At 40.5% G+C, this 22538-nt stretch overlaps 2 protein-coding genes across 2 annotated transcripts; both read right to left on the bottom strand.

Moving 5' to 3' along the window:
• Positions 1 to 118: 118 nt before the first annotated feature.
• Positions 119 to 22160, bottom strand: LOC122766030. The gene is made up of 30 exons (XM_044020611.1): positions 22020 to 22160; positions 21156 to 21743; positions 20860 to 20955; positions 20541 to 20774; positions 20027 to 20165; positions 19901 to 19927; positions 19300 to 19822; positions 16206 to 16734; positions 14282 to 14512; positions 11851 to 12000; positions 10872 to 11447; positions 10707 to 10802; positions 9760 to 9993; positions 9524 to 9671; positions 9415 to 9441; positions 8714 to 9318; positions 5965 to 6196; positions 5424 to 5645; positions 4464 to 4612; positions 4236 to 4320; positions 4095 to 4159; positions 3391 to 3472; positions 3211 to 3305; positions 3032 to 3130; positions 2775 to 2870; positions 2581 to 2684; positions 2267 to 2375; positions 2031 to 2157; positions 1871 to 1897; positions 119 to 1060 (listed from the first exon to the last, which is right to left on the bottom strand). The coding sequence occupies exons 2-30, from the start codon at positions 21732 to 21734 to the stop codon at positions 510 to 512; spliced, it is 6237 nt and encodes a 2078-aa protein (XP_043876546.1). The 5' UTR covers positions 21735 to 21743; positions 22020 to 22160; the 3' UTR covers positions 119 to 509.
• LOC122765890 (E3 ubiquitin-protein ligase TRIM47-like) lies at positions 12933 to 18260 on the bottom strand. Its single transcript, XM_044020361.1, has 4 exons — positions 18091 to 18260; positions 16206 to 16785; positions 14282 to 14512; positions 12933 to 14186 (listed from the first exon to the last, which is right to left on the bottom strand). The coding sequence occupies exons 2-4, from the start codon at positions 16722 to 16724 to the stop codon at positions 14166 to 14168; spliced, it is 771 nt and encodes a 256-aa protein (XP_043876296.1). The 5' UTR covers positions 16725 to 16785; positions 18091 to 18260; the 3' UTR covers positions 12933 to 14165.
• Positions 22161 to 22538: the final 378 nt, after the last annotated feature.

Genomic DNA, 22538 nt, shown 5'->3' on the forward strand with positions numbered 1-22538 from the left:
TTTAATCGTTGTCATTGGGTCTTATCAGTGCAACAGCAACAACTGTAAAATATTGTTTTATTTGTCAATAAATCCATCCAGTCGGTACAAATGATACATGGACACTTTACAGCAATATCAAAAATAGTTTTTATTTAATTTCTTTAAAGCCAACACCAAACCATTAAAAAAATATATTCAACAGCCATTTAAATCATGATTTACAAAAGACATTTCCTAATAATACTGCCAATAAACAATCTAAACAATATACAATTTATAGTAAAGAAAAATGTAGATGAAGAAAAAGCTTGTATTTTTAAATCTAATCATCTAGTTGTGTGAATACATTAGATAAAAATAAAACGTTGATTTTCAAAAATGTATAATAGGTTGATTTTGCATTGCTTTTCTAGTCTTGTATGATAAAGTGTGTGTGGCATATGAATATGAATGCACAGACAATTTCTCAATATTTGTTCTCTATATGTAAAAGTCACCATCTATCCTTTAAAAAAAAAAATCTAAATTTAAGCTCTACTACTTTTCCCGGCACAGATAATCAGAGGGTCTGAGTTTTTGCCATTTTGTGTAAGATGTGGACTGAAATACGGCAAAATCTCGCCGCCGAATGAGCAGTTCTTAAACGTATATATGTGAGACTGAGCGATTGCGTCGTAGAAGGACACAAGGCCTTCTTTGTAATCCACGAACACTCCCACCTTCTGCGGTTTCACATTCAGAGAAAGGCTGACAGGTGGCGCCGCCAGAGCGGCGTAATTTCTCTCCTCGTAATGTACAATCACCCAGAAACCTTTGCCCGGTTTCAGCGAGAGCTCCCCCTTGCGGTTTGCGTCACGTCTCGCCACACCCAGGTCCCACCCGGTCTTGTTGCTGACCCCTACCTCCCAGTACGACCTTCTCGAAGTCAAGCTGTTGACCGCCATGACGCTGCCAAACAGGTCGAACCTCTCCGGAGTGTTCGGAACGTTTCTGTAATTTCCTCCATCTCTGACTGTCTTCCCATCATCCGAGAGAACAAGGCACTGATGAGCAGTGAGTGGGTCCAGTCGTATGTCCACTGCGGTAGAAAATACAGTAGAAAAATCACAAAAGAGTCATTATTGTATCGGTAAAAAATCCATGCAATAATAGTCTCAGTACAGCTGTGGAGATTAAAACCAGATCACATTGATTAGTAATGCCAGAAATGTTTGATTCATTTAATCTGAAATTGTCAAGTATGGATTAAAACTGTACATTGTCAGTGTAGAAAACTGATAAATTATGAAATTCTTTATTGGTATCTGCTTGTTTGTGGTGTGTAGCTATAAGTAATGTTGTGATATGCAAGTATACGCTGTACAGCCACTACAAAAGGGTCAGGATTCCATTGTCACCAATGCACTCAAAATAATTCGTTGTGGTGGGAACGTTGGTCATGTTCATTTGAAAACTAGTTAAAAAATACAGTTTCTGTCGTTAATTACATGCTCTACTGTAGCACATAACTAGCACAGCAGCCTGGTTACCAAACGGCAGCCATGATGAGTCAGCAGGGGAAAAACACTGCTCCAAACAGACGAGCTGTTAGCCTGATGCTAACATGACTCCCACTGCTGACGGACTTTCACAAAAGTAAGTAGATATTACTGTTACAGCTTAGGTTTATGTGTCTTGAGTATATTAGGTTCGGTAGATGGTGTAATGTGAGGTGAGGTAGATAGCATTAGCTTGCTAGTGCCCTTCTCTGATGGGAAACCCATGCACAGCACATTATTAGCATTAGCGCCGTCATTATTGAGCCTAGTTTTGAATCACAAAATGATCTGTGGCTTAAGCTATCCTTGATTAAAAAAACAAATGATTTGTTTTTGATCCAGAAACACACCTGAAAACGAGGGAGTTCTCTTGAGTTCTGTGGAGACACAAATTGACAAAAAATAAAATAACAAACCTTTTCGTCTAATCCGAACAATTTTACAACTTCCACAAAGCATAAATGTTGTGTTTTTCTCTGCCTCAAGACCTCATGACCCTCCTCCACTCACCAACAGACGAGAGTTTGTCAAGTTTCTGGTGAATTTGTTCCATCATGGTTGACGTTGTAGTTCTCAGGGAACCAAAGGAGAATGAAGTGTCGACACTTACATTTGTCAAACTTCTGTCCAGAGAAATCTGATGTGAGAAATGTGATTTCAAAAGGGAAAACGATCTCCTTGTCAGTATGTATCAGTAGTTTGTTTTGTTTTTTAAATGACACAATTATCGAATTCTCCAAACTCACCTGCAAGTCTCGGTTGATGTCCAATTCATCTATGGTCTTTTTCAGTTTACCAATTTCTCTCTCCAGCTTCTGGATGAGGTCGCTCGCTTCCGTCTGTAACTTGTGTCTCCTGTAAGTAACGCAAACTCAATCATGTGATCGATCAGTGCGTTTACATGCATGTCAAAAGTCCGTTTTCTTAATGTCATGCAAACACATTAGTCCGTCTAAGATCGAGCTAGTGGTAGACAGACTAACACACCTGGACAATGCGATTTATAGTCCGATTAATCCTACATGTATAAGCTTAGTCGGACTGGAGTGCAGAAACAAACCTGTCCTCCAGAGGCTGAAGAGCTTTCTGCCGAGCGTCCACCACAATTTGCATCACCTCCATGAACACACTGTTAATCTCCATCCACTCGGCATCCAAGTTAATCTGAGAAGAGTGAAGGACACATGAGGTGGAACAAGAAATACTAATAGGCGCCACATTTTAATAAAGACATGAAATGGAAATCCAGTTGACCTTGCAGCTTTTTACGGATGATGTGACTTCGGCCACCTTGTTCTTCCTGATGTGAATGTGCTGCAGTATCTCCGCTTTCCTATAGTCTTGTTTTGCCTTGAATGAAGTATAAAAAAAAGAAGTAAAATACTCACTTTCGAGGCTAATAGAAAGAAAGTTTATTGTTCATATATAGCCAATGGTGTGGGCCGAGGGAAAACACTGAATATTGTACCATCATGTTGAAATGACTGACTGTGTTATATGAAGTGCGGCACCTTTAGCAGTTTTTGAGCTTCCTTCTCCTTCTCTTCAGGACATTTGACTCTTTCCTGAGTTGTAGTCATTGGAGGCTTCTGCCTCTCTTGCACCTGCACCTGAGAGAAAGCGCAATTTCAGTGCTGACTATTTTCACTAAGGCGTCACGTTAAGTTTAAATAAGTAGAACATCCTGTACCTGCTGTGCACCAGCGGAAAAATCAAGCCCTCTGCGAGCTCTGTCAAATTTACTGGTACTTGGTTGTGACGACTGAGGAGGAGGAGTCTTGAAGACTGTAGAGAAAGATAAAATACCACGGTCAGACGTGCATTAATTGTAACTGCCTCGTATTACAACTGTAGAACTTGTAATACTTACATGTTTCATTTGCCCCCTTCACTGTCACGTTAGCAAATGCAGGGTAAATTTGGGTACTGACAGTCTGGGACACGAAGACAGGCTGTTGGAGGAAAAATGAAGTACCATACATTTTTACTCAACCTAAAGCTTTAGTATTATCCATGAATCATTCTGGGTAAAGTAGAGTTAAAAGTGCGGTGCCTTGTAGAACTTCCTGTAGTACATAAGCACAAGGAGACATTGATAAGTAAAAATATTATTATTGTTGTTATTTTGAAACTGGCTAATAAAATAAGAACAGAAAAAAATGATCCCATTAGAAATTTAGACATTTAAAAATTGGTCAAATAAGAACTAGCAGCACAGGGAGAGCAGTGGGAAATTCGGAACGACTCAACCCCACGAGCTTTCCTTCGACTGTGTTAAGGGATGCAAGAAAACTTGTCAAACATGTGTATACAAGTAAAAAAAATATCCTAATAAGTCAAATTAATAAGTGCTAAATCCACATCGAGACTTAGGGTACGGAACGCAAAACTTGTATCTTCACTTCGCTCTTCTCTTCCAAGTGTATTGGAGAAACTATGTAGCCTTCAGTTAGCATCAAAACTCAAAATATGTTACAACATTGTACAACAGATTAGAAAGAGTCACAAAAACAACAACAAAAACTCAATTTAAAATGTTATATAGTAGCATAGCTGTGGTTGAAATGACTGTACCTCATTACCAGTGTTGAATTGAAAGGCTTGGTTTATTGTTGCTGCGTCCTGCTGATTCCCAACCACTGTGTAGAAAATAGATCGGCTCAATATATATAACCCTTTATTTCATTTTTGAAACAAACCAATTATAAAACCTACTTGACTGGATCATGTCCATCACTGAGGCCTCAGTGGCTGTATTGGTTAGGGTAACCTCAAAGAGGTTTGGAGATGCAGGGACGCTCTGTAAAAAGAGACGGAAGATAAACTACATTTTCATGTTAACGTTGAATTTACATTTTATTTCCCTATCCAAATGATAGGTTCTACAATGGAGAATTGTTGTCCTCGAATTTGACCTCCTTGCTTTCGCTCGGATGAACATACCTCGTTTTTGACCGAGAGATTTCTCCAGTTGTACTCGTCGCTCTTTGCAACGCTCGCTCCCTTCGACCTGCATTCCGTCTGATGGATTCTCAGACCCTGGTCGGTCGTGAGTTCAGACCAGCCGCAGTGGCAAACCTGGCGCTTCATGTCTGTTTGAGACATGGAAGAATTCATTCACATGTTAGTAAGTACGATTTATTCCTAAAACATTGGTAGCTTACCAAGCTTGTGCTTATTATGCTCGTTTAAAAAATTGTTTTTGAAGAGGCAAAGGTCAAAGTTTGTGTCCCTGCCACTACCTGACAAGGCAACAAGACAAAATTTTCATTTTAGTCATCCTAAAAGCGCCTCTTTTGCAGCTCAAACAGCTTCCACACGTCTCGGAAGACTTTCCTCAAGGTTTGGAAGTGTTCCTATGGGAATTGGTGTCCATTTGTTCTATAGAGCTTTGATGATGTCACACACTGGTGTTGGACAAGAAGGCCTGGCTCACAATATCTGTTGCAGTTCATCCCAAAAGACGCTTTCCTTCCTCAAACTGTTGCCACAAAGTTGGAAGCGCAGCATTGTCCAAAATGTCTTGGTATGCTAAAGCGTTAATATTGCCCTTCATTGGAGATACGGGGCCTACCCCAAAGCCAGAGGTGTGGCCGAATGCTCGAGTCCATATTGTGTACCTTAGGCGAGCTGTTGTTAGCCACTGTTAGCAATACCAGTCAGTAAGAATGCTCTACAGGGTATTTTGCCCTCACCAACAGTGTAGCAACATTTGCACTGATGTCTACGACTAACTTAATGTTCAACAAAAAAGACAGAAGTGCTCCAATTTTCCAAGTTTAAAATTCAACCAAAGGGACATTGCTGTTGAAACCTCTGTCAAGGAACTGGGGAATTCTTAATCTAGTAAGTGCATTTACAGAGGATCCTGAAAGAAGACAGAAGAATCAGTTCTTTACTCACTAGACCTCATAGAAGTAGCGAAGATGTCCGTCAACGGCTCTTCTAGTTCAATTTTTGATCCTGGGAAGGTAATCGCAGGAAGGTAGCCCTTAGATGTGATCTGCTTGCTCTCCGGGATCTTCATTCCCTTTGGCGTGCATCCCATTATTCCCTGGTGAGTTCTCAGGCCGTGGTGGGTTGTGATTTCGGACCAGCCGCAGGAGCAAACCTGGAGGCTCTTGTCTGATGAGACATTATGGACAAATTTACTCAGATTGTGGAAATCTATGTGAGTGACCCTAGATAGTGACCAGTGTGTGCAGGGTCAACTTTGACATTGTTAAGACAAGAAATGCAAGAAAAAAAAATAGGCACACGTTGAAAGGGTACTGCACTTGTTAGTATCAAAAAGTTTGAGCAAAAACAGAAATAAAACCATATATATTGAACTTCATTAACTTAATCATTGTTCTCGTAGGCTTATTTCGGATGATTTATGAGTCCTATGATAAATTGGTTGGTCTCTGTTGGATCCTGGTTTAAAATGTAAACGTGTATTTACCAGATTTCTTTGGAGTATTGAAGATGACTGGCTCCGTCAGTTTAAATGGGCTTCCAAAGGTGAGCTGACGAAGGTAGTGACCCGTTGAGAACTGCTGACTCTCTGGGATCTGCAATCCCTTTGGTGTGCATCCCATTTTCCCCTGGTGAGTTCTCAGGCCCTGGTAGGTTGTGATTTTGGACCAGCCACAGTAGGAGCAAGTCTGCAGACTCATGTTGGACGTGTTGAATATCTGCGAGAAACATTTGTACATTGGTGGTACACGTACCACATTTTGAGAAGCAGGGATCTATACAAAAATCAACTTCCACGAGTCCAAAACTAGATAATATTTTTTAATCAGAAAGCACCTTTCTTTAAGACAAATATAATTTAATTTTGACTTCAATTTGATTTAGCTGCCTCACTGCTTTATTTCATGGAAGAAAATCTTTTAAATCTTTCTAAATTGAATACCTAATGTAATGCTCATTGAACTCGTTCTACTCTTGGGTGTGTATTTGCTACCACTTCACTATTACTTTCATTTACCTTGAATTGTAACTTTTGGATGTGCAGTAGTGACAGTTTTTTTCTGCCCTCCAGTGGCAGGGAATATATTGTACACTGGTATCAACTAAAAGTCACAAAAGCCAAGTTGTGGGTGGTGATGTGGGAAATCGCCAAGAACACGTCGTCTTTTATCATTATTAACTATTGTGAAAGTCAAAGTGTATTAACATGAATATTGAATCTGTGCCATGCTGTTTACTTCCTAAAACAAACTTAATGTCTATGTATGAACAAAAGTCATTCTGATATGTGCTATTTGATTACTTTTTTTATGTTTATATTTTGTATGGTTTATGCACACACCCACTGTGTGTTTTAAACACACCCTGAAACTAGTTTTGTTGAATGCACTGCCTTTTTCCCTCAAGCACCATCAAACTTTTTCCACATTTTTAACATTTACTCAGGACTAAAATATAATATATATGTAAATAATATAAACAAGAATGATATACACACTGACTTTAAAGGTATAAACTACTTTGAATATTAGTTCCTAGTTTATTCTGATGTTTTTTGTCGCGCAGTCATTAAAACATTTCCAGATATTCTTTATAAAGTGTTGAAATAATAAAACAGGAACATAAAAAAACAGCAGCTTACCCTGCACCCAGCAGCAGCTCCGTGTGTAATGTGAGTGTTATCATGTGAGCGTGATCAGTTTGACTCTCTATTTACTCTCCACAGTTTCAGTTTCGTTTCATACAAAACAATCCTGAGGCTTTCTTTTAATCAACACCCAAGTCACTCAGAGTTTCGGTTGAATGCCACATCACTTAAAAATGAAATCACACAATAAAATTTAGGAACTGAAATAAGTCAAATGGGGTAAGGAAATTTTGGCTGGATTTGCTAGATAGTTTTAAGAATTCTAGCCACGTTGAGACTCAAAATAAGCGCCAAAAACTAGACAAAACTTGACAATTTCTTAAACATACTGCGGGTTGTGTGGTATATTGACTGTATCATTTACAACATCTTTCAAGCATAGTATCGAATTACCACACTTAAAATCATGCACAAATTTGCAGACTCCAACTAAAGACTAAAGTCGGGATTTCATGCAAACCATTGGTTTGGCTTGTTACTGGAAGTTAAAACCTTAAGTAAACTGTAATATCTTATGAAAACAAAGTAAAGTTTTCTTAAAATTATTGTTTTTCTTGTGCAAATCTTGCCCGCCAATATTATTTTTAGGCAAATAAGCAACATTATTCATAATCCTTTCTCACTTTTTTTATCCACATCAACATCAACACATACATATAGGTTGCTTACATTAATAATAACAAATATAAACAACAGGTGTTGTTCCAAAAAATTTATTTTTATACTACCATTTAAAAGAGCCGTTACAAACAGACCAGTCCAGAAAACAAGGTAAAAGCTAAAGGGGGGGAAAAGAAACAATGCTATTCAATGCTAGCAGGAGTTGTGAGTTATCTATGTTTGAAAACAGTTTAATGCATGTTGATATAGTAGATACATGTTTGTTTGGTTGTTAATTGATAGAATAATTTAATTTAACATTACAGACTTAATTCCTTTTTAAAAAAAAAAACATTTCAACATCTCTCAACAAAAGCTGCAGGAAAAACAGATATGCTAAGCCAATGCTAACAGGACGTGTAGGTAAACGACAGATTATAGTCTGTGTCTGAAAGTAGCTTTAGTTGCTAAAGATTTTAGCATATGTGTGATATGTGAGGTTTGATTCATTCACATGACAGACTTTAGTTGTTTTATTTGAAATAGTTTTAAGTTGATGAAAAAGATAAGTAAGCTAACTCAATCCTAATTGAACACGTAGGTGAACTATGGATTTTAGCATACGTCTGAATCCAGCTATATGCAGGGATGTCCGTCCATCCATCCATCCATTCATCCATTCATCCATCTTTAACGCTGGCCGGGGGCGCTGGTGCCAATCCCAGCTGACATAGGGCGAAAGGCGGGGTACACACAGAGACAGACAACCATTCACTCTCACACTTACACCTATGGTCAATTTAGATTGACCAATTTGCCTAATCCCCAAATCTGCATGTTTTTGGAATTAGGGAGGAAACCAGAGAACCCTGAGAAAATCCACACATACACGGCGAGAACATGCAAACTCCACACAGAAAGGCCTATTATGCAGATATGTAGTTAGGTAAATATTTGTGTATTTTGTGCTGTCTACTAAGCCCTAAATTATTGGCCCTTGCCCCACGAGGCTAATTCCAGAGACGACTGATCCCGACATCGTTCGCGTCCATGTCCCATTCACAGGAGAAATAATCAAAGGATTGCTGTTTTTATCATCTTGTTTCTGGTGTGGACTGAAATACGGGAGAAGTTCTTCGGTGAATGAACACTTTGTGAAAGAATATATGTGAGACTGAGTTGTCAAATTGTAGAAAGAGACCAGTCCTTCCTCGTAATCCACGAACACTCCCACCCTCTGAGGTTTCTCTTGCAGGGAAAGCCCGTGTGGCGGCGCTGTCAGAGCTGCAAACTTTTCGTCTCCGTAATGAACGATCACCCAGTAACCGTTGTCTGGGTTCAATGAGAGCTTCCCTTTGCGGTTTGCGTCAACTCTCGCCACACCCAGGTCCCACCCGGTCTTCTTGTTGGTCTCCACTTCCCAGTAAGACCTCCCGGAGCTCAAGCTGTTGACACCCAGGATGCTACCAAACATGTCAAACCTCTTCGGTGAATCGTCAACTTTCTGGTCTTTCCCTCCATCTTTCACTTCCTTCCCATCCTCAGAAACGACAAGGCGTTGGTGCGCAGTGGTTGGATCCAGCTTTACATCCACTGTTCATTACAAGATTAAAATAATAATATGAGATTAAAAAGTAAAGTAGATCTTCCCAAAATGATGTTGGGGAAGAAACACAGCATATTACGCACCTGTAAACTTTGGAGCTCTCTTAAGTTCTGCAAGGTAAATAAATTTGTTTAGATCGGTTTAGGAAAAATTTCAGCTTTAAACGTTTATCATCAATACATAAATTGTTACCGATGGAGTTCAGCTTGTCAAGCTCCTCTTGAACTCTCTCCATCATTATCGTTGTGGTTTTTCTGATTGTCCCAAAACACAGTGATGTGTCGAACTCTACCTCCACAAAGTCCTTGGTGTCCACCAGGTCTTCAAGACACGGCCATTCCTGAGGGACAGCGAGACAAATATTTGACTTGAGTCTTGTCTTGTCCCAAAAGTGGTACATTCCGCATGATCTTCAAATCCCATCCCACCTGTAGGAAATGGATGTGATCCTCAAGGGTAGCTATACCATCCAGGTCAGTGATATTTTTCTGGAAGCGTCTGATCTCTGCTTTCAGCTTCTGTTTGAGATCATCTACCTCTTTTTCCATGACTTGCCTCCGGTCTCTCAGTGGCTGAAGAGCTCTCTCTTGAGCCTCCTCCACAATAGCGATCACAGTACTGAACACATTATCAATGTCCCACCACTCATTATCCATCTGGTTCTGGAAATGGAAGACAATAATACACTTTTGATTTGTTTTGATTTTGAAAAGACTGTTCACACTAACCAATCCCTGACGAAAGACCTGCTCTTTTTCATTGGCTGGGTCAGAAATTATGTTTTATTGACTGTGACTGAGGTCGGTCACGTCTTTTACCCTCACATAGATTTCTGTGCCAACTGGCCATACCGACTGTCCCCAACTAGTGCTGATTGGAGTAGACTCTGCCCAACTGTGAATTGTGGGTAAAATCGGGCAAAAAAACTTGTAGTGGGTCCCCAAGTTCAGGCCACCGCAGGAGGACGAGGAGGCACAAGTTGAGGACCTAAATAAAGATTGCCAGTAGCTGTTGATGATGCATGACAGAATGATAGCAGCAAAAAACGAAAAGGGAAGATCTACAAGTTGGTAGTGAGGCCTGATATGATGTGTGGTTTGGAGAAAAAAGAAAATCTGTAGAAAAAAGCCTGATGGAAACCCATAAACCCAATACATCCATTAGTTCTATGATGTGTTTGGTTTTGACTACGTCAGCTGAACTAATGGAAAGACGGTAACCACAGGAGACATTTCAAAACATAATTAAGTTGGCTTGACACTTTAATTACTTTTCAGTACTGTCAATAAACTGTCATTGTGTCAAAACCTGCTCTGCCAGTTTTGACTTTTCAGTCCAGGATCAGTAATGTCTGTGTGTCTGTCTTGTAGCTTACCTTGCAGACCTGAAGAGATTGATTAAGCTTCTGCAGATTTTTTTCTCTCCGGTTAATTTGTGTTTCCAATTCACTTTTCACACTCTGAAGTTTAATCTGAAAGAAGCAAGAAACATTTGTGCAGTTCTGTCTGAAGAGTACATCACAAGAAGACTTTCAATGTACCTTCTTCTTCTCCCATTCATATTCAGTGGAGACAACCCCCTGCGGATCTTCTTCCAGACAGCCAACACAAATGCATTGCTGCTGCTTCCTACTGTACAGCTCCAAGGGACGTCCATGTTTCAGACAGGCCCGTTCATCCAGGTCCTCCACAGGTGCCACCAACTTGTGGCCCTTCAGCCTTTCAGTTGAGGAATGATTCTTCAGGTGGTTCAAACAATACGAGGCGAGACACACAAGGCAGGATTTCACAGCCTTGAGCTTTGGTGATGTACAAATGTCGCATGCTACTTCGTCGTCTTTTGCTTCCAGGTTTTTCATCTTCTCATCACTTGGACAATTTTGGACAATTTCTCTCAAGACGATGTTCACATCCAAGGTTCTGGTAATGGGCGTCTTGCACAGGGGGCACACTCTGTCGTTGTACTTAAAGTGGAACTCCAGACACATCTTGCAGAAGGAGTGGCCACAAGCTGTAGTGACAGGGTCCGTAAATGTTTCCATGCATATGGAGCATTTTAGATGGTTCTCCAAGGAGCTGCTTTCACTGGGGGACGCAGGAGCAGAGGCCATATCTGTCTAAAGAGAAATGATCAAACCAATTCAGAGAGGTTCATGCTCGCAACTCATACTCAAGTTGTGAAGCTGTCAAGGTTAACATGTAGCTTTGACAAAGCATCAATCCTACATGGTTTAAGCTTTTGTGTGCCATTTAATGTCTTATCGATCGGGACTATGATAATAATAATAAAAAAACCAATGATGTTGTCACCTCCCACTTCCAAGAGGCGTGAACAACGGACATAGATGAAAATGCCTTTTTGACAGACCTACAACCAATCAGAGCAATAATCCAGATGACGTATGAAAAATGAGAAGCAATGGCTGAAATGAAAGACAGCTGCTCTTTGGTGGCCGCCATGTTAGCTGAAGACAGAACCTGCAAGACGTTGATTCTTTATCATGATCGTGTTAAGCCCACCTTTAGTGTGCGGGGGGGAATGTTTGTGATTGGTTCCCCCTTTTTTTGGAGTTTCTGTAGTTGGTCCTTGCCAGATTGGGCTGAGTTCACAAGGGCTGTGCAGTGTCGGGCATCAAACGCTTTTGCTCTACACAATCTTGTAGAAAGTACCTAAAAGGGATACGTAAGAAGTAAAAGTATTAAAAAGATGTACAGATTGAGCCATAGTGGCTCAGTGGCTGAGGGAGTTGTCTTTCAACTGGAAGGTTTTGGCTTCAGTTCCTGGCTCTGCTAGTCTCTATGTGTCCTTGAGCAAGACACTTAACCCCATGTTGCAGTCTGTGAATGGGTGAACGGATAAAAACTAGTGTAAAGCAGCTCATCAAGACTAGAAAAGCTCTATATAAATACAGACCATAATACTAATACATAATACTAATACATAAAACTCTTCTTCTTCTGATTTTGTTTGGTTGTAACGAGTAACAAAGATAGTTAGACGGAATGTAGTGGAGTAATAGTAAAAGTAGCTACTAATAAAAATAACCAAGTAACCAAGTACACATATGTGACAAAGTATTTTTACTCGTTACGTTACGTTATATCTTTATTGTATCTCATAGATTTACAGATACATGTAAATTACATTATGTAGGCCACACAAATATTATGTTCACAAAGACTCAGGTAACATCTGCTCTCTCTCTCTCTCTCTCTCTCTCTGTCAGTCTCTCACTCACAGAAATGTAAAAATGTTAAACCTTAAGGAAGAATGTGATCAAATGGCAGAGTACACTGTAAAACTAAATACCTCAGAAATATAAGTATAAATGCTATAAATAAATTGTTACCTTTTAGTTGTTTATCCCAGTCAGTCAGTCTCAACCTCTCTCTCTCTCTACTCCCACCTAGTGTGTGTGTGTGTGTGCTCTTCCTGAGCGTTCCTCCTTCTCTTAAGTTTCATTTCTGATAAAGAGCCAATCCCATCACTTCCTTTATTCAAATATGTCAGGTCCGCCTTCAAACCAGGAACCAATGAGAGATTTGTGTTAATATTTGCAATTGCTCAATACTAGAGAATTAAAAGCACAAATATGACAACATTTTTTTTTACCCCCACAGCATTTATTGTTTCACATAAATACAGTGTTTGACATTGTATTCATTCATTCATAAGAAAAAAGTGGGTAAAAATACAAAATTCTTGTACCTCATATAAACTCACATTATCATTAAAATCAGTCACTGACTTCCATAATGTTTGCAGTTCTCACAGTTTACATTATTAGTGTATAATTTAATAACATATCATTATTCATACATATAGAAAATGTTGATTAAAAGAAATACATTCAGATGGACTTATTATGGGACATGGAGCTGTTTGTCACTTAGCTTAGCAACACAAGTGGTAATCCGTAAAAAAAACAGCAAAACTGGCTCCGCCAGCATCCAAAAAACGAATTATTTAACATGTTATTGTTTAATCTGTGCAAAAAACAGGTAAGTATTATTATTGTTATCATTATTATTGTTGTTTTATGGCTTTTTACCTTTGAGAGGTAACTTCCCTCAGTGTTTACAGGCAAACTATTCATTTAAATGTCAAACTTGTGACATGTCGGAGAGTTTATTGGTAGAAATGCGATTATGCGGTTCTAGCACGACTCGGCTCGGCTAGAATTATTATTGGGTACTTTTTCTGGTACCTGCTCTGGCTGAGCCAATACTAAAATGTGTATAATGGAAACGCGCAATATAACGGCTTTAAATTAAAAACAATCTCGTTTTCCCAAATGTGGAATAATAATAAAATGTGTGCATTCTAATTTCTAGTTTCTGAGTTCCTAGTCAGAAATATTAACTGGAACACCCCTTTATGGTTGCATCGGAATGGCAGACTGTCGTTAGCGACTGTCATTATTAACAATGGCTTACATTGGCGAGCCCGAGATACGTTAGCATCCTTTTCTTTTTTTTTCCAAGTGGAAAATGGTCAACTCGGAGATAATGTCACTCCCAGTTCCGACTTCCGATGTAAATGGAATGCACTGTAAGCCTTTTATCGGGACTTGAGGCAACAACCTTGCTTTACAGCGGACATGCAGCGGCCTGAAGAGACAAACCTGCCAGATGTTGGGTTTTAAAGCAGAAGCTAACTGTGCTAAAGAAGAAAAATGACATATTTTCTGGTACACGAAGGCCACCGTCGTTCCTTGACACGCTTGCGTGAGTGTGTTACAATCTGTGATTGGCGAAGTACAACCCGTCATCCATTTCAGAAAAATAAATAGCAGAATCATCTTTGTCCCAGCGCCTTCGCTTGGTCATGTTCGTTAAGACGTATAAAGAAATCTCTGTGGAAGGAAAAAGTTCAAACTTGGTTAAACAATCATGTAAAGAATTGATTAGTGATTGCTTGTGTTTTGGTTTCACTCGGTGCCACACAGACCTGCAGGAAGTGCAGGTCATCTTCGGAGTGTGAGAGTTGCTCCAGCTCAGAGTTCTCCCTCTGCAGATCGCAGATTTCTTCCTCCAGCTGTTGCACGAGCTCTTTATTTTCCGCCCGCGCCTCTGCCGGGTTTTCTCCACTGCGGCCGACGCACAGCTTGATTTTCTCGACTTTGCTTAGTCTCTCTTGAATGGCTTGCAGAAGCTTCGTCCTCCTCCGTTTTAGCTTCACCTGTGGAATAAAAACACTCTGCTTTAGCTTTCAGTGTAGTTTAAAGAAAATACGTTTCCTTATGGGATGAGACGGCAGATTTGTTTTCAGCTGATGCAGAACAGACTTGCTCTATAGTCCCTGCTGAATTGAAGCGTTCTGTTCCGTTTTCCGACAAAAACACTTGTAATATTTCTGCAGGAGTGACGGACAAACAGAACAACGACGTCTGAGCTGGTGGAAGCTGACACAGTGACTAAAGATGTCGGGACGGAGCTACACAGCAGATACTGTTCACATTCAGTGGAATCTTTATGGTAAGACACTTCGAAATCCTATCTGAGCAACCGAGACGTTCAGACTCGCATTCGAAACCACCTCCATGTGTGGTTTGACTCATGTGTTTTTTTAAATCAAGCTCAATGCAATCTGGGTGTGCTTGATAATCTGATTTGGGCTGCAGTCTAAACAAGGCCTTTGTCCATTATCCTACTCTAATGATTAAACTAACCCACCCTAATGTGTTTCACCTGTGTCCAACAAGCCCCGCCTGCCCCCCAGTTTGTGTCTCCAGCTGTTTCTGCCTTCCTGGAGACTTGCGCACCGGTAAGCCAAGTTCTCTACTATCACTTGCTAACTTCACCTCACATTCTTTCTTAAGTGGCCATGTTGAGGTCTTTATAACCTCTTGTGTGTTGTAAAAAGCAGGAAAAACTTTTAAGGCGAGATTTCAAGCTTTAAGATTTAAATCCATTCTCTGAAGCTACGAATGCTAGCTTTTCAAATCGCAGCACACCCTCCAAACACAACTCTTCTCTCTGTCTCCAAGGCTTTTGTCAGACGCAGTGCAACCATCGCTATAGCAACAATTGCTGCGAGGTCTGCTCTGCTAACCTCTGCTAGCCACCTCTTGCACTAAGCATCAGTGAACTTAAGGCCTTAAGCCTTTAGCTTAAGTGACGTTAGCATTCAGCTAACTGCTTTAATTTACAAACAACTGCAGAATTTGGTCAGGTTTGCTAACATGACCCATCAGAAATTACAATAAACAGTACTTTTTGTCTGTCCATTAGCAAGATTACTCAAAAACTACTCAACTGTCTTCCATGATGTGTTAGAAAGCTAGGATTAAGGTCAAAGAGGAACTCCTAAAAATCTCCTAAAATAATATATAAATAAAAAAAGTTTTAGATTTTCTCATGAAATATTGCAGAAATTATGGTAATACTCAAATTAGGTGGAAATCCATATACTGATCAAGATAATTTAATAGTTAATCAGTTACTTGGATGATGCTCTTTGCTGTTATGTTCAGTCGTTTAGTCGGGTTACAATGACTGATTCATCATTAATCCATTCCTAAATTAATCGTCAACAGACTAATTCATTAAAATATTTTTTTTTCATAATTTAAACAAGTTTTCAGATTTTTTCCAGCTTCTTAAATGTCAATAGTTTCTTTGCTCCATACAACAAGAATAATTCAATTTTAGTTTGTGGACAAAACATCATTTCCAGGTTTAGTAAACATATTCTGGACCAAACTAAGGAAGACAACTATCGATTTTGAAAATAATTGTTAGTTGCAGCCCTATGTTTTATCATTTCTTAGTTGATTTTGAATTAAATTTGAAGAGGTACACTTAGCCAATGTTATTATAGTCCAATATCCAAAAGAAATAATTAATCTTGTGGAGCGTTTATCAGATGTTACCTTCTTCTTTGCAGCTTCCCTGTAAATGGGGATGATGTGGTGACCTCTGTGCTCGGTCTGAGTGCACATGGCACAAATGCATGTCTGGTCACTCCTGCAGAACCGGTCTAAAGGCTTCTCGTGCACTCTGCACACAGGCTCCTCCAAGTTCTTCACCACACTGATCAGAAGATGGCGCCCAAGATCTTCACTCTGGTAATGTAGCTCCAGGTGAGTGTCACAGTACGAGGCCAGACACACCAGGCACGACTTGACCGCGGGCCGTTTCGTGGCCGTGCAGAGATCACAGGGAACCTCCCCGGCTTTTAAAGGCGTCGCTGGGGTTTCAGGGTGTGTTGTGTGGCATGTTTTCAGCTGTGGTCTGGTGGGGAAGTGGGTCATGCAGAGAGGGCACTGACAAGCCCCGTGGATCCTCCAGTATTCTCCGATACAGCCCAGACAGAAGCTGTGTCCACAGGGGAGTAAGGCAGGGTTGGTGAAGTCGTCCAGGCAGATGCAGCACTTTGGAGGCTCTGACATGAGTGTGGCACTAGTGCACACATATAATGGTGTATTCTGTGACTGAATACAAGGAAAATACCTGGAAAACAGAAAAGTCTTGCATTACATTTGATAGGTGTACAACATTTTTGTGGAAGTAATATGTAAAAAACCTTGATACATTTATCCTTAGTTAAATGTTAAGTCTCTCAAATGAAGAATTTGTACCCTGATTATGTGAGAAAATCCTGAAGGGAGGATTTTAGCCACTTAACAAATGACTCACCGACAAAGGTTTGTCCCTCTTTAGGTCTTTGCTATCTTAAAAATATATCTGGTGTGTTATCTCGCTGTTAGATAGACTTTTTTTGTGTCACTTCGCGCCAAAGTCCATTGAAAAAATACATCACAGCACACGGGTGTTTTCGATCCACTGCTGGCGCCATTAGTAAGTTTAAACGTGTCGTTTTATTTGTTCAGTGACTGAAATAATTTATTCGGGTTTAACTAAAGTGACATTAAATTACCAAAAGACGGCAACAGACCAGCAGCGTCTGTGTCTCCTTAAAGCTGAAATTGATGATGTTGTCAATGGACTTTGTTGTGCGAGAGTAAGCATATAATACAGCTGTCTAACATGGATATATATTTAAAGTGATGAACATTTTATGATATTGCAAACCATCCTGTTTGGGTTCTAGTGCCGTAGTCAGCAAACCAGCACATGTTCACACCAGTTGAGTGGAACCAAAGTTTGTTCTTCAACGCACAATAAGAACGGAAGTAAGAATTTTATTTTTTCTGCTTCCCAATGGGAACCATTTTTTTTCCCAGGTTTTGAACCAATTTATATTCGGTGTGAATGCTCCAGCCGGTTCAAAATTTCAATTTCAAGAATTGGAACTGTGCCAGTGTAAAAGTGCTACTAGTGTCCTTACAGCCAAAAAATTGCTGAACTATCACTTTAAGATAAGTCGACGTGTCATGGGGGTAAAAGTCCTTTACAAAGGCAATTTTAAAAACAAACTAAGACACACTTTTTGACCTCCGAACCTCCTCAGGTCGGCTGTTTTGAAGTGTATTTAGCTGATCTATATTGAAGAAGAAAAACACCCAGTCAATAAAAACGAGTATTTTCTGTGATCACGGTGAAAGTTAAAGTTCCCTTAAACCTGTTCACTGTCACAGTTGTCAGGCTACATATGGTATGTGTAGTTGTCGTGACATGTCAGTGTAAACATTCCCAGAGGCTGAAATCCCTTTTCCTCAGTCATGACTCACATGAATTATAAACAGTGACAAGAAACTGTCATATACAGCACGTCAGCGCTCGGCTCACATGTTACATTCAACACACGTCTACACCTCAATATGCATTAAAATAAGGAGTATAGAAGTGGCATACCTCTCTTTCCCTACCTCACCGGCGTGTGTTTCCTGAAGTGTCAGTTCCAGAGTCCAGCACAGCTGCCCTCGTTTCAAACAGTGATCCAGTATAATGACGTATCACTGCTGGGAATCACAGCAGCCCTGATGGACTCACTGATTTCCTGCTCGCTCCAAAAAAACAAAACAAAGAAGACAAAAAAAAAAACTGGAGAGCAGGCCAAGTAGTCCATCTGCAGCCACGCCCACTTGATGCCGATTGGGTCTCAGACGAGGAGGGGATAGGGTTACAGCTGGTTAGGGTGTGTTTCCTTGAGTGTCTGCAGCTGCAAAGTCAAAGCAGGGGATGATGTTTCGTCATAAATATTCAACTAAATAGTGACTTATTGCATGGTTTATATAGGCAATCACGTGAAGGGCGGAAATACAGAGTGATAAATCAGGGGTCTCAAATTCAAATGACCTGGGGGCCAATGAGGGGCCCCGTCTAGAGAAAAACAACTGTTCAGCAGCAGGTGGACAATATAAGCTTAGAATTATAACACAACGCTCCATCGTGATTCAAGTAAAAGTGCTTGTTGTGAACGATTGAATATTACATGATATTAAGTGTTGGGCCCCATCCAATCGATTGGGCGACTGTGTGTGGCCCGTGGGTCGCCAGTTGAACACGTCTGCTTCATATGCAAAGCAAAAATTGGTATCTTAAATATTAAAAAGAATTGATGTGACGTTCTCCATCCAGGTCAATGTATCAACAAAGAATATTGTGAATACAATTACACACAGTATGATTAATAGATGAATCACAACTGAGTTTTAATTTTACATTTATTGAGTTAAAACTGGAAAGAAATTCAGCAATTTTATTTGACGACCCCCAAAACACTGACATGCACATATTTAAACATAGAGCATATTGCACAAAATCACGCTATCCGATACAGTATGATTATAATCCACACCTTTTCTTGAGTTTAACGTAACAAATAAACCCCTTTAACATAGAATAAAGGGGGAAAAAACCCCTAAGGCTTCAGGACAAATGAACCTCCACCTGATAAATGCTAAGTTGGCCAATCAACCAATGTCCAATCAAAGCGTAAGCCAGCATGAGAAGGCTGCGAAAGCTTTAGATGGTTTTACGCCAACTTGATACCGTTCAGTTAAACTGTAGCTTCTTCCAGGAAGTGATTTAAGAGACAGTGCATAAGGTGCGTGATCTTACACAGACGTTATGACCAAGGCCTGAGATTTTGTCGCCCTGCTGTAAAGATAAAAGCACGGGAACATTTTCTCCGCAAAGGACTCTAGTTTGAAAGAGTAAATGTGTAGCTTCTCATCTACGTCGTAGAAGGAGATTCGTCCTTCCGCGTAGTCGACGTAAATGCCGACATTTCTGGGCCTGGGACACAAGTGGAGGATAGTGCACAGTGGGCAGTTAACTTGATAGTCAAAACCCTTCTTTCCTATGGCAAAGAAGCCATTTCTTGAAGTCACAGCCACCATCCCTGTTCTGGGTACAGTTCCCTTGGCGACACCGACAAACCAGTCATTCCTAAGGCCCACGCGGACTTCCCAGTAGTGTCTCCCAGAGGTGAAACCCTTCGTCCCTAAAACTATGGGACTGTCGAACCTCGCTGAGTCTGCAGAGTGTGTGGTCGTCGCCGTTTTGGAGAACTTCAGACGTTTCCCCAATTCGGACACCACAAGGCAGCTACCAGCGGTGGCTGGGTCAAAGGTGACTGACTCTGAAATAAGTGGCTTCAGTAAACACTCTCACGTTTAACCTGGAAATGTAAACCTGACGCACATATTTGTGATCTCACCTTTATATCGTCTCATTCTGGTCAGTTCTGTAAAAAGAAAAAAAAAAAAAAAGGGAACATAGTTTTTTAAGGAATGTAGTGATCTTCTTGAATCAGGCTGATTGGGAGAAGATATAGTTTGTTTACCTGTGTTTGTCAGAGTTTTCAGTTCTGCTTGAAAAGCGACCATGAGATGTGACATGGCTCTCCTGATGGACTGCACACACAGGTCGGGGTAAATCCTGATGTTTGTCCAGTCTTTGGTCATCAGTGTGTTGCTCAGGGCCTGTGAAATTATTCGCAACTGCATGACTGTATGGAACAGGGGCCACATATGTTTGTTTTCTTAGAATGTGTGTCAAGACATATAAAGCCCTGTTTGGACGGGATTAGTCTGAGTAATCGAATTTCACCGTGGCATATCTGTAATATTTATAGGTAAAACTACCACAATTTGGAGGGGTAAATGGCTCCCAGGATCCCCTTACTGGGCCCAGTCGTGGAGACACCACTATGACCAGTTCTGTGCACTCCTGAGACGAGTGAGTCGATGAGAAGCTCTGGGAATAATTACGCTATCTTTTAATTGTTGGAGCAGTCAGTCAGTTAGCTGAATCACTTCACTTCATTTTGCAGACTCATGGGCACGGCGTGGACTAACCTGCAGAAACTGAAGAGGATCGGCATTTTGTGAAAGCTCGTCCAGCTCCTCCTGCTTTCTCTGCAGTTCTGCGATTTCCTGGTGCAACTCGCAAATCATGGCTTTGTCTCTCTTCTGGGATTTCCGTAGCTTTTCCTCGATGTTCGATTTTAGCTTAGTTTGCATCACTTGTATTTGACTCATCAGCGTATTGAAGAGCTTGTCACTGGAATCCATTTCTATGTGCGCTTTCTCCTGGAACCATAAGTCACGTCATCGTTCCCTGATATTTATATTAAAGTGTAAACATTTTACATACAACATTTGCCTCAGTACTTACTCTGCTCATGACTGAAGAAACTCTGAATTCCTTTGTCTTTGCCAGTCTTTCCTCGATCATCGTTTTTATCTTTGCTTTTCTGGATCTCACTTTTGTCTAAAAGGTAGGATTTCCATACAGGAAATTAGATTCAACCCAACATTTTATTATTTAAGGTTTGTGGCTTATGTGGTTTATGGTTTTTAAGATAATGGTGTTACTTCAAGAGCTCAATATTTTCTCAGGCGGTACTTGGTATGGAAAGTTTGAGGACCACTATCTTAGAGCATTTGAAATTACAAAACAAACTGTCCTACTTTCCATAGAGCCCCTTCTTCTTCCACGGGCACCGTCTCGTGGCCTTTATGGTCTGTTTCGCTGCACAGCTGACAGATGCACACCCGCTCGTGTCTGCAGAACAGCTCCAGTATCTTCTCATGCTTCTTGCAGATCCTCGCCTCCAGGTTTTCCACCGGGTCGATCAGTTTGTGTCTCATCAGGGAGGGAACTCTCCGGTGAGGCTCCAGGTGAGCTTCACAGTACGACGTCAGACACACCAGGCACAACTTCTGGGCCTCGATCTTTTCTCCTGTGCACACATCACACTTCACACACCTCGGCACGTCAATATTTTCCCGTGTCTCCACTTTTCTCCTCTTTATTTGGACTGAAATCTCCTCGATGACGGTGTTTGTGGAGACCTCGGGCCTCGCGTGGAATCTTTTATTACAAGTTGGGCAGTGGCATAACTCGCTGTTGTCCCAGTGCCCACTGAGGCAGGTCTTACAGAAGTTGTGACCACATGGTGTGGTGACCGGGTCACTGTAGACTTGCAGACAGATTGAACACTGGAAATTATCCTCTGACACTGAGGCGGTGATACTGACGGACGACATTATGAGGGTCTGTTGTGGGAGGAAATGCGATTTACTGTGTATGCTTATCTACATCATGTGCAGCATAACATAATATGGTTTTTAGGGAACTCAATAAAGTCACAAAAACATGACAAACAAGGTAGAAAAAGTAAGATAAGCCTATTGAATTTTCTATTATTAGCCTTTTCACAATGTGATCCACCCAGTGAGTCATTTCCACATGATTCCGCTTACTCAACGCTTTTGCCAGTAACTCAAAAACATTAGCGAAACAAACACAAATTCAATGAATGAAAGACTCACCTGATCCTACGTAGCTCTTAAAATCAATCCAGCGACGCCAAAAGTGGTCTTTTCACATGTTATAACATGCACATTAATAATTTTAGGTGCCACCAAAAATTCAGTTTGCATTTCTTTGGCTACAGGACACTAATGACTCATGAGAGCTCAGTTTTAGTCATGTCGGGGGGGTGTGGCCAGGTGACATCACCTTAAAGAAACAAAACTTTCAGAATGTTTTTGGATTTATTGCCGTAAAGCTTGAACTTTACATCATACAGGATCAGTCACACTTTATGTAGAATCAACATGCATTTATTACATTAAAAGTCATGTTTCTTGTGTCATGCATTTAAAATAAGTTTATAATCGGAAATACAAAGGTGGCTTATTTCTACTACTCTGATGTCTGTAAATATGATAACAGCAGCGAGCTAGCTTAGTTTAGCCTAAAGACTGGTAGCAGCTAGTATAGTTAAATTAGCCAAAGAGTTATATTAGCCTATCTGCAGATAAACAATTTCCCTTTGTTGCCTGTGT

This window comes from Solea senegalensis, linkage group LG3, assembly GCF_019176455.1.
Source record: "Solea senegalensis isolate Sse05_10M linkage group LG3, IFAPA_SoseM_1, whole genome shotgun sequence".
Lineage (NCBI taxonomy): Eukaryota > Metazoa > Chordata > Actinopteri > Pleuronectiformes > Soleidae > Solea > Solea senegalensis.

Coding starts and splice junctions, on each gene's coding strand:
- LOC122765890 (XM_044020361.1), bottom strand. CDS start 16,724: ATGTCAGAGCCTCCAAAGTGCTGCATCTGCCTGGACGACTTCACCAAC. Junction 14,513..16,205: donor GGGAAGCTGCAAAGAAGAAG/GTAACATCTGAT, acceptor TTTATTCCACAG/GTGAAGCTAAAACGGAGGAG. Junction 14,187..14,281: donor ATGACCTGCACTTCCTGCAG/GTCTGTGTGGCA, acceptor TTCCTTCCACAG/AGATTTCTTTATACGTCTTA.
- LOC122766030 (XM_044020611.1), bottom strand. CDS start 21,734: ATGTCGTCCGTCAGTATCACCGCCTCAGTGTCAGAGGATAATTTCCAG. Junction 4,321..4,463: donor ATCTCTCGGTCAAAAACGAG/GTATGTTCATCC, acceptor CTCTTTTTACAG/AGCGTCCCTGCATCTCCAAA. Junction 2,158..2,266: donor ACATCAACCGAGACTTGCAG/GTGAGTTTGGAG, acceptor TTCTCACATCAG/ATTTCTCTGGACAGAAGTTT.